The sequence below is a fragment of the Pisolithus orientalis genome, assembly GCF_024613125.1.
Source record: "Pisolithus orientalis strain OTSU chromosome Unknown F5J12scaffold_21, whole genome shotgun sequence".
In the NCBI taxonomy this organism is placed as follows: domain Eukaryota; kingdom Fungi; phylum Basidiomycota; class Agaricomycetes; order Boletales; family Pisolithaceae; genus Pisolithus; species Pisolithus orientalis.
This window is the reverse complement of record NW_026260802.1, coordinates 23,778-35,639: the sequence shown is the minus strand read 5'-3', so window position 1 is coordinate 35,639 and position 11,862 is coordinate 23,778. Positions and strand designations below refer to the sequence as shown.

The 11,862-nt window shown below is 42.8% G+C and overlaps 2 protein-coding genes across 2 annotated transcripts; both read left to right on the top strand.

Annotated features, from left to right (window-relative positions):
• Nucleotides 1–330: 330 nt before the first annotated feature.
• On the top strand, nt 331–486 carry F5J12DRAFT_702885 (uncharacterized protein; the record flags this gene model as incomplete). Its single annotated transcript, XM_051740527.1, has 1 exon — nt 331–486. A coding segment is annotated over one exon (156 nt), but the record flags the coding sequence as incomplete, so codon positions are not given.
• An 18-nt stretch (nt 487–504) lies between these two features.
• Nucleotides 505–892, top strand: F5J12DRAFT_705970 (uncharacterized protein; the record flags this gene model as incomplete). Its single annotated transcript, XM_051740568.1, has 2 exons — nt 505–713; nt 772–892. Coding segments are annotated over 2 exons (330 nt in total), but the record flags the coding sequence as incomplete, so codon positions are not given.
• Nucleotides 893–11,862: the final 10,970 nt, after the last annotated feature.

Below are 11,862 nucleotides of genomic sequence, written 5' to 3'. Positions count from 1 at the left end.
TACAATGCTAATTTACTTGCCAGGAGTATGAGGGAAGGCTGAGCTTCACAATGGATGCATGGACCACACCCAACCATTGGGCATTCATCACATGGTCTGTCCAATCCATGTACAAAGAGGAACCACTCACATTGCCACTGGATATTCTGGAGGTTGCAACAGTGAGCAGGATATACTGATCATGCACAGGCACTGACCTGAAGTCAGTCTCAGACTGGCTGGGAGATGGCAACTGTATTCACAAAGATGCTGGATGAATTTGGGTTAATGGAGAAGGTGCAGCCTTATTGATGATCAAATTGACTTATATGTGATGAATAAATGATTTAGATCCTGGGCATGACTTGTGATAATGCCACCAACAATGACATGATGGTAAACAAGCTCAGCAATCTCATACCAGACTTTGGCAGCCCAGCCAGCCATACACACTGCTTCTTGCACATTGTCAACTTGATTGCCAAGTCTTTAACATGTCATTTTGATGCAAAAAATATAGACAGAGACAACAAACTTGCCAAGCTGAGCAAGGCACTGGCTGAGGAGGAACTGGTCCATATCAGTGAGCTTGCAAGGGTTAGTGCTAATGAGGCAACAGAGGATGTTGATAATGATGAGGGATGGGTGAATGAGATAGATGAGTTGACACTGGAAGAACAGAGGAACCTGGAGAGAATGATACAGCCAGTCAAGTTAGCATTGATGGGGGTAAGGTGACTTGATGCAAACAGTTATGTACCTTTGGGTTTGATAACTCACACAACTCTGTAGATTGGCATTCAAGATTATTCACTCAAGCACAGTTGTACTCCCCACCTGGCAGGGGACCCTCAAAGAACTCAGGGAGCCTATCACCTTGATGCCTAGAGATGTCCATAGTCATTGGAATTAAACAGTTCACATGATAACATATGCCCTGAAGCATCAGGAGGCAGTGGACAGACTGACACAGCAACATGAACTGGGATTGAGAGATCTTGAGTTACTGGATGCTGGATGGGCAGTCATGGAACAGCTGAGCGATGTTTTAGAGGTCAGTACCTGTCAGTGTTGTGTTGTCATGACTCACTGCATGCTGACTGCACATGTTTGCTGACAAATACAGATCCTCAAGGATGCCACACTCTTCTTCTTGCAGTCAACACTGAACCTCACAATGGTCATCCCTGCCATAGACCACATTGACATGCAACTGACCACATATTCACACAACAGGAAATACTTGCAGGCAATCTGCTCTGCTGCCTCATTGGCAAAGACAACCCTCAATTGATACTACTCACATACTGATAACTCTGAAGTCTATTGGATCACAATGAGTAAGTATTAGTTTTTGCTTTGCTTGGACTTCAATACAGTGACATTATATTAGTGCTTCATCCACAACACAAGCTTATGTACTCTAGGACAGCTGGCTGGTCTGAATCCTGGATCAAGACTGCCAAAGAACTTGTGGAAGATGAGTTTGAGCATTCATATGCAAATGATGGTAATGAATTGGATGCCAACATTGAGATATTGTCAACAGCCAAAGTGGAGCACAAAAAGGTATGTTAATCATGAATATCCCCACCATAGCTCACATATATCAAGGTTGGCAACATATTTGACCATCTCCCTGTGCTTGCACCACCAAGGGTTGTTGACAGACACTCAGAGCTTGACCATTACTTGAATGCAGACATTGAGAATGTAGATCAGGATGATGCAATTGTTTGGTGGATGAAGTACCACAGTACATACCCACATCTCTCTCAGATGGCACTCAATTACTTGACTATACCTGGCAAGCATTTTTCATTCCTGCTCATTCATTTTTCATTAATATTCTTCTACAGCTATGCCTGCTGATGTCAAACACCTGTTCAGCCATGGCCACTTACTTCTTTCCCATGTCTGCTCCCAACTCTCTGCCTAGAGCACTTGCACTCTCCTTTGTCTTAGCATTTGGAGTGAACAAAACTTTGTCAAAGATGAAGATGTTCTGAAGGTTTGTCAGCAGCCAGATGTTGCAGGTGACAAGGAAGAACTGGACAGCAGATGGGATCATATTATTTAGCTATATACTGTAGTGACCAGATGTCTTAAGTTCCTAGAAACCCAAGGGTATACCTGTGCAGGTATACCCTTGGGTGAATTTTGCATATACCCATCATATTTTGCATACCTGTCATGACCATGCATTCATCCTGGGTCCTCACTCACTCCACACCCCTTTCTGCCAGTCATTCGCTCACTCCACACCAACTCTGCCTGTCCCCTGATGTTTATGAGCCATCTCCACTCTGACTGCTGTCAGACTTGTACTGCCCTCCTACTGGACCATGCAGACTGGTTCTCTGAGGAGTCATGTGACTACCCTTTGGACTTCTCCATGGCAGCACACAGTCAGGTACTCCGCAGTGCATGCACTGCATGGTCCAGCACCTGGACCGTTCCTTTTTTGGATGTCCTATGTTACCCATTCATATGTCCTCCATCTACCCTTCATTTGTCATCTAGGAAGTTTTACTTGAAAATTTATGAGTCTCTGTATGTCAGTTCTGATTCCAGTTACTGTACCTCCGTAGTAGTATAAAAGCATGTATTGTACTCTGGTGTTCTTCAGTACAAATATCAACTTAGTTCCTACTCCCTCTGTCTCCATCTTCTGCCTGTCAGAGTTACCTCTGACCTTCCATCTATTCTCTCCCTCTGAAATACAAGGGCTGAGATTGTGCAAGGGGGTAGTGCATGAGCTAAACTCAATGCCCTCACTCCACTCTGTCTTTGTCTCAGTGGACTTCATTCCTGCCAACACCCTGCCAGTCAGAGTTCAGTTCTTTCTTTTGGACTTGCTTCCAAACCTCTCCCCAGACCTTGTCTAGCATCAGAGTTGGTCAGAGTAGGTCTGGACTTGACAATACCCCACCCCCATGGGTATGGGTATCCTTTGGGGTGTGGGTACAGGTTGATATTGTTGACACCCTTGTGGAGGGTATGGGTATATACTGGGGTGTGGGTAGGGGTCCAGGACTTGATGCCTGCAGGTTTACCTGTGCAATAGCCTAGTCTGGCCCTTTTGCTGCATGGCCTCATGTATGCACCATTGCCTCCTGGGCCAGTCTCTCCTCAAGTCATGCTCTCTCTTTGACTCTCTCCTGGTAATCCTTGAAGAGGTTGTCAATGTCAAACCATCCTTGGCCTTCTGGATGATGAAGGTCAGCAATTGCAATTGCCCCAGCAACCATGATGTCATCTTCAAGTGCTGACTGCTTGGACAACTCCTGGAGGGAGTGGCCATCAAGATCAGGTATGATGATCTTGTGCTTGTCTATGTACTTTCGCCATGAGTACATGGCAGCATGCAGAGTTTCTGTCAGCACCCTCACATGCACAAGATGACTGTGTACTCACCCAAGTTGCATCCCACTCATCCACCCACTTTTGGATGGTGTCCAACCTCTCTTCTCACTGTGGCACCACCTGGGTCATCCTTCCTGTGTGTTTCAACACTCCTGTGAGTGCCACTATGGCTTGAGCCTCCATGATGAAGAACAGTCATGCATTGCAGATTGAGTGGGCTTGCATGTTGGGTGCATGGGTGGTTGAATGCAGGTGTTGGTGGGGAGTGGAGTTTGGCAGGTGGTGAGCCACCTTCTGAGCAAGTTTAAATTCCACAGGGCTATCTTGCACAATGCAGAATTCCAAACACAAGCCATCATTGTTACATAATGCCTGCCAAAATTCTGCATTTGTCTCTGTCACATCTCAGTTCAGCCTGACTGAGGACAGTCAGCATTTGAAGTCCCCAGGAGGTGTAGGGAGCTGTATACTCCCTGAGGCTGAAACAGGAAACATCAGTAAATTCTGCTGCCTCTGTGACAAGCCCCTATCACTCTATGGCTTCAGAATTCTTCCTGCTCATTGCCTTGTGTTTTGTCCCACCCCCTTTCTGCTTCAGAGTTTCTCCCGACCTCCAACATGTCCCCCAGTCATCAATAAGCAGATCTGAAAAATTCTGCATTCACCCAGAGATGTCAATAAGCTGATCCAGAATTATGCATCCAAGCCACTGCCCAGCCACATCACCAGTAATCCATGCCAATCACCTCTAAAACCTCTGGTTCCCCCTGTCACCCAGAGTTCCACAGATTGTCCTTTGTACCCATAGGGTCTTCCCTTCTGCAGTTCTGTCTTCCTGCCAACTCCACCTCTCACCTGTACATGTACCCTTGTTCTGTTGGAAGATACCCCCCCTTGCCTTTGTTCCTTTTACACTTGTTTACCACTTGCCAGACTATTTCACATGCATCTGTACTTCACTGATGTCTGTCATCCTTTCCTTTATTTTCCAGTCTTTTAGTTTTTCTGCCCCACTCTCCTCCAACTCATATCCACATCCCATGTACTATATAATTCTGCCATAGTGTTGGAAAAATATCCAACCACTTTTGGAGTCACTATCTTTGTGTTTTGCAAGTTCAAGAGTCCCCAGAGTCTAAGAGCATCTATTGAGTCTACAGTGTCTACAGAGCCTCCAGTTTTTCCCTCCCATGCCTTGTGCATCCTCTAGCCCATTGCACCTCACCTTGTGTCTCCATTGTGTCAGATACACTCTTCTCATTGCAAAACTGCCTCTCAGAATTCTGTATACCAAACTCACTGTTGCTCATGTGTCAGCAATCAACCAGAATTAATTTCTGCAATCCTCACATCTATACCCTACCCCTTCTAGTGTTATCTATGATTTCTCCTTCCACTCAGCACCCCTTGGGATGATCCTAGGGAATTCCCCCTACAGTCTTCCTCTAGTTGCATGCTTCCAAGAAGTCATGTCACACACTGGTCAGGGCTGTAAATGCTGATGCTGTGCCTGACCCCCACCTACAGGCAATGGAGGGGATGAGCTTCAATCAGATCATTGCTCACATCAACCAGTTAAAAGAGTCAGAGCTGCAGTGAAATTGGGTCCTGCAGACTCCAGTGTATGGACTATTTCTTCCTTGAACTCTTTTTTTTCTTCTTCTTCCTCATTTTATGGCTTTCATTCTACTTATAGACTTCAAAATATAAAACAAAAATAAAAATTGACAATAAAGATACCAAAAATAGTGTACCAGTAGTTTCTTTCAATCATTTCTCTTTTCTTGACATCAAAGAACCACAGGATGTATTTAATGGTTCAAACTTTATTTCTCCTTCTCTTACTTTTACATCATCTGAAGTGGAGTCCCAAAAGGACTTGGGGCCAGATGTAAAATTGTGCCTGCTTAATTCTGCTTACAACAAAAAACAAAAAAATGTTCCTTTTGATCTCCCAGATTTGGAGGGTAGTAGTGCAAAGACTACTGTACAATCTGAAACCCAATGCATGCTGAACCTGAAGGATCCTGTGGAGGTTCCTCTAGTGCTTTGAACAAATGCTGGTTGGGTGTTCAATGTGGATGCATTAATCAACAGTGGCACTGCCAAGAGCAGTTGACATATTTAATGTGGATGGTTCACCTAATTCTGCTGGAAGGATTACACATCAGGCTCACCTTCAAGTCTGATACCTTGACCACCATGAGGAGCTTCTTGCCAAGATAACTGATCCAGGAGGTAGTACCATGATTCTGGGACATACCCGGTTACAACAGCACAACCTGCTGATAGACTGGAAAACCAGTGAAGTTAAAATGGGTAGATGTCCAGCTAGATGCTGAAAGTTAGCACCAAAACCCTCATTTATTCATAGGATAAAAAGACTTGAATTAGAGGCCTTGCACTCTTACATTTCTTGGATCTGAGCTCTCAAAACAGACAAACCAAAAACAGACAAAACCCCTGAGGAACTTGTTCCAAAGGCTTATCACAAATATTTATCAGTCTTTTTGGAAAAGGAATCTGAGTGCTGTGAGTCAAAGTGAGGTTCAGTGGTGTAAACCAACCAAAACCAACACAAAAGACAAAGAAAGCAAGTGGTGGTGTGCCTATGCAGCACCTAGATGGTTGAAGGTCTTGTTCAGGCAGGTTTTTGCAAGTTACAACACTCAAAGATGAGTGCTGAGGGTCAGGGGTGCTCCTGATGAAGAGGGAGCAAGAATGCAAGAGGATGTGATGGGGTAGACTGCTGTCAGCCTACAGAAGGATGGATGATGACTTAATTTGATGTCCTAAGCTATTCTGAGCTCAGGGAGGACTTGGAGCACAGTATATTGTTGATGGATGACAACAGGTGAAGTAGATGGTAGTTAGACCCTTAATAAAGTCTCAACTAACAAAGCTGATGAATGAATTACTGAGAGATGATGAAATGTGAGCAAGAGGGGCTCTCTGATGTCTTTTTTTTTTTTTGCTATCTAAGTACAGTGATTTATATACAGTACAGGGGCATTGCCTATGGAAAACAAGGTGTAAACACTTGGTAAGTGATTGGTAAGTGATAAGTAAGGGATGTAAGTGGTGGGTAATCAACTTAGAAAGCATTGGTGAGCATTGGTAAGGATAAGTAAGCCAAAAAGCAAAGAATCAGTAAGCAAAGTCAAAAGATTGGTAAGTATTTGCAATAGGTGAGTCAAGGACAGTCAGAATTTCAAAATATGAGTCAAGCAATGTCAGAAACTGAGTAAGCACACTGGAATCATATTAGGGGGAGGCTGTGCATGTCACATCTTGAAGGAATTGCCTCTAGGCCAAGGTGGGATGATAGAGAGGCAGCACTGATCTGATGCCAATATAGTACATCCAAAAGGGGACAGCAGGTGTCAGGTATCAAAAGGGGTCAAGCTTTGGGGGTCTGTGGGGTGACAGGAGCATAGGGGATCACAACTTCCCCCCCCCAACTGTCCTCTCTGTGAAGCAAATAAAAACCTTATGAATCAGACTCTTTTGGAAGAGAGGATGAAGGGGGAGCATCTTCTGCTGTATCTTGCAACAAGGAGGCAAGATGTTCATCATCATGGATGCAATCAGGGAGAGTGGAGAACAGTAGATTGTACTGTAGCTGTCACAATTTTGGAAGAATGATGGATGAGATTTGTATGAAGACATTGCAGGGTGCAGGGAGGAAGGATCCATATGCTTCTTGGACTGGAGAGACTGAAACAACCACATAAGACCTTTCTAACTGAATGACAGACCTGAGGCAACTGAAGAATGTCCTCCTAGAGGTCATACTGACAAAAAAGAACATGCTGTCCAAGCTAGATGGGCTGAGAGGGGGCAGATGAGGATGGGATGTACCAGGATGCTTCAGGACAGAAGCTAGTAGGAATCCCTGGTAGATATACATAGCCATGGTCCCTAGCTAAGGGGACAAGCAAGATGATTGATGTAGAGGTGGCCATATCAGAAGAATTAGTGAAGTGAGCATCTGTTGGAGGGAGTGCTGTAGAAATGTGTGGAGTGTGAGGATCTTTCACAGCAAGCATTTTACAATTTTCTCTGTACAAACATGGGGGAAAAAAATCTTTGAAAAGATACTTTGTTTTATCTCATGTTTTCTGCTGAAACAACTGGCAATAATGTTGAATTTTGAAAGGTGTTTCTGACAGAAAACATGACACAGTGAATTTCTAATGTTTTATTGGTGAAAAATAATTACCATGACCCACCACCAAAAACCAAAAACAATCATCAAAAAAATTATTAGTACTGTTTTCTACATGTTATGCAATACATTAATCAAATACTTTACCACAAAATAATTTAAACACACTGATCATTGAAGAACATGTAATGTTACATAGAACATCAAAAGTAAATGATATATGTTTTGTATGTGATAATAATAAAAAAATTTGGCCAAGTCTTTCAATGTTCACCTGAAAAAAAAACAGAACAGCAGTTCAATGTTTTCTCTAAAAACATGACATGCTAAACTACAATTTTTATGTACAAGAACATGGTACTGAGAGCATGCCAAATGTTCTAGGTCAAATTACAGTATCTTATCTCCCGGAAAACATGATAAATAAATAATGTATTAAAATATCCTGTTCTACCACAGCATAACTGTGAAGTAGGCATGTTATATGTAGAGGTGTTGTGAAGGTTCTGAGCTGTTTAGGTTCATTTGTGGGCATGACTGCCTTGTGCACAGATCCAAGTTTGTCTATCTTTGACATTGTTTCATAGGTGACAAGCTGACCACTCCCTTGCAGTGTGCTTGACTTGTTTTTCCAATCTTTCAGCATCTCTGCCCTAGCTGCACCATCAGGCCTCTTGCTGCTCTGCTCTGCTGTGCACTTAGTCCCTCAGTAGCTTGTTGGCATACTGGGGTCTATCTACAGATTCCACAATTATATCCTAAAATAAAAGATGAAACACATAAAACAGTACAATGTATCACTGATAAAATGACTCATCCAGTTCTTCCAACAAGGACCATGGTGGCATCTGTCATGCACAAAATATCCTGTTTGACAGTTGTGGACAGACAAACATGACAATTTTACTCATTGAATTATTCCAATATGGCACAACATTCCAGGGGTGTTACAAATGTATACTAGGCATATTTAGGACATAACAATGCAATCTGCATGAGCCAATTTTTGTTATACTAAGTTTTTGAAATTTTGACCCAAAAATGTGGCCAGCCCCCAAAAGAATTTGTAAAAATCCTGGAAAAAGCGGAATAAGTAGCATTAGCCTAGTACAGTATGATTGCAATGTCAGGGTACAGCTGTCACACTAGTGAGGAGCAGAAAAATTGAGCAAGTCTGAGGTTTGTGGTCATGTGAATTGCTGATCTTAGACACAGGAATGCCCTTGAAAACCCACTGTAACATGCAACATGGCTGGTCTGCATAACCAGAGCTCAGTTGTTGTTGAAACAGGCAATGTATCATTCCCTGATACACCCAAATCTGACAAGGATCAGCACACAAGCAAATGCATGAGGACATGATCTCATGCTCCCAGCCCTGAGGCAGAAGATGAAGAACTGGAGTGGAAATGCACCAATGTTACTTGACAGTTTGAAGTTTACAGCCAGTGAGAGTGAGTCAGAGGATGAGCTTGAACATGATGATGCCACATTCCAAGTCATGGGTGTTGGTGAGGCTGATCTCTGTGCTCAGTTGGTCAACCTTGCCATTAGTGCTGGTAATGACCCTCTTGGTGAGACTTGGTTACCTCTGAGAGAAGCAAAGTGTGCTGCCCAATGAAAGCAGTCACTCAGATGCCCCAAGGAATACAAGAAGGGTCCTGATGTCCATCAGCTCTCACAGAAAGCCATGACATTCATTGAAGTGGTTCTTAATCCTACCTTATAAAGGGTCAATAACATGTTACCACACCCTAAGTACCACATTCAATCTAACCAAAATTTTGGCCACCCTAAAAAGTCATGGGAAAAACTTTGGACCACTGTTTTTTGATGTATTTTCACCTGTCGCATCTGAATCAAGTGTTAGTTTGCCCCAAAAAAGTCATGGGAATCCAGAATCAAAATCATTGTGTTTGTCTGTCCACAACTGTACCACAGAACATGATAAATAAATAGTGTAATAAAATATCAATATCCTGTTCCACCATGGAGCATTATAAACTGTGAAGTAAGCATGTTATATGTAGAGGTGTTGTGAAGGTTCTGAGCTGTACAGTTATTGTCAGACTGCTGCCTACTGCAAATACAGTGCTGAACTCCCCATTTCTTGCATGAACTGCCTTGTGCTCTTTCACTTTCAAAAGTGGACTGGGGACATTCATGAGTGGAGGGGGTGCTATCAGAGGCTACTCTTTCTCTAGTCAGTCAGGGCAACCATGGATTTTGGACTATCCTGTTCTACCACAGAACATTATAATGTGTGTCATCAGTGTGTTGTTGCAAGAAAAAACAAAAAAGGACACAGAATACTCAAGTATAAAAAGTCAGGTGGCACATATCATGACTGACTGAGGTTTATTCCATGAGATAAGATCATGTGACAGCATGTGATGGGGTGGTTGAGCAAGGACAAGCAGTGATAGCATTGATGGTTACAGATGCCACTTATCATGTTCTGTGGTACAACAGGACACTTTAATACACTCTTTATTCATCATGTTCTCTGGGAGACAAATCAGTATGATTTGATTGAAAATATTTAGCATGTTAATATGGAATGTTAGTAGCATGTTTTTGCACATAACAAATATTGTTTTAAATGTCATGTTTATGAAGTAAACATTGAGCCAATAATCTGATGTTTTGTGGGTCAACATTGAAAGACTTGGTTAAAGGTTATTAGTATTATCACATACAAAACATTTATCATTTACTTGTGATGTTCTATGTAACATCACACATTCTCTAATGACTAGTGTGTTTAAATTATTTCATGTTACAACATTTGATTAATCAATTACATAACATGCAGAAAACAGTACTAATATTTTTTTTGATGATTGTTTTTGGTTTTTGGTGGTGGGTCATAGTAATTGTTTTTCACCAGCAAAACATTGGAAATCTACTGTGCCATGTTTTCTGTCAGAAAAGCCATTCAATACATAAGATTATTTCCACTTGTTCAAGCAGAGAGCATGTGATAAAATAGGGTATCTTTTAAAAGAATTTTTTTCACATGTTTGTGCAAAGAAAATTGTAAAATGCTTGCCATGTTTCCCAATTTTGGAAGGTAGGATCACATGGCTGAGCACTATAAGTGAGTGTAAGAATGGTGTCAGTATCTGTGGAAATGGGGGAGATACACTGAAAACTGGAATGCCATACATGGGTGCTAAGAACTTTGATAGGCACTTAACTTGCTTCTTTCTCTTTTTTTTGGCACTGATGACTCATTCTTGTGTGATGGATGACTGCTGATGTTCCTGGATGTCTTTCTCACATTAGGGCTCTAGTCTTCCACCTCCATCCACCAGCACTTTCCATGTCCATGCCACCAAACACCTTTGGTGTGTGATGGCACATGCCACTTAGGAAACCTTGGGACCACACTATAGAACTAAAGGAGTCATTTCTGCCCAAAAAAGGAAGGTTAATTCCCCTTTCCCCTGATGAGCAACAAGAAGTCAGTAACTTCATTGATGGTCAGCTCAAGAAAGGATATATTCAGCCAAGTGTTATGCTTGACCAAAGTTGAGATGTAGGTTGAGCTCAACCTATGTCTTGACTTTGGTCAAGTGTAATAAAAGCTCAAGTCTCTACAGCCTTTTGGCTGAAGGTCACTGTTTAGTGAACCACCACAAACCCCTGAAACAACCAACATTGGTGTCAAGTATGGGTTTACCCTTGGGTGACTGGGCTTCAAGTCTGGGTGACAGGGGCTATGTCCAGTTGACCAGAGTCAAGGCCAGAGGTCAGGGACCAAGTCCAAAAGTCCAGAGTCAAGGCCAGAGGTTAGGGGCCAAGTCCAAAGGTCCAGAGTCAAGGCCAGGAGCATGGGAAACTGACCAGTCTCGGAGTCTGCACAGGGGAAAGCCAGTCTGAGGTTGGATCTACCCCCCTTGGTCTCAGCTTATGTGCTGTACCCTTATGCAAGCCAGGGAGAGGTCCAGGACAGAGGTCAGGGATAGACTAAGGCTTGGCCTTAGCTATTGAGTAGAATCAGAGGGTGATACAGAATTGAGGGTAATACTTAGTTGATATTCTGACTGAGGTGCTACAAAGTATGTACAGGGGTTAAATACATGAGGCTGGTCCAGAGTAATGAACATGAAGCTGGACTTGTTAATAAGCTATTAGCAAGATGACTAGCAAGGGGTGCATAGCCACAGAGGCTGTACCAAGACTAATAGCCAAAGTCCAGGTGACTGGCATAACTGGAGTCAGACACAGGGTTTGTACAGTAAGCAGAGATGAGGCAAGAGGACTAAACTGAATGTAGCACAAACATCAGAGAACAGACTGGAGTTATGTCCAAGTGACCCAGACATGGACCTGGGAGGACCAGG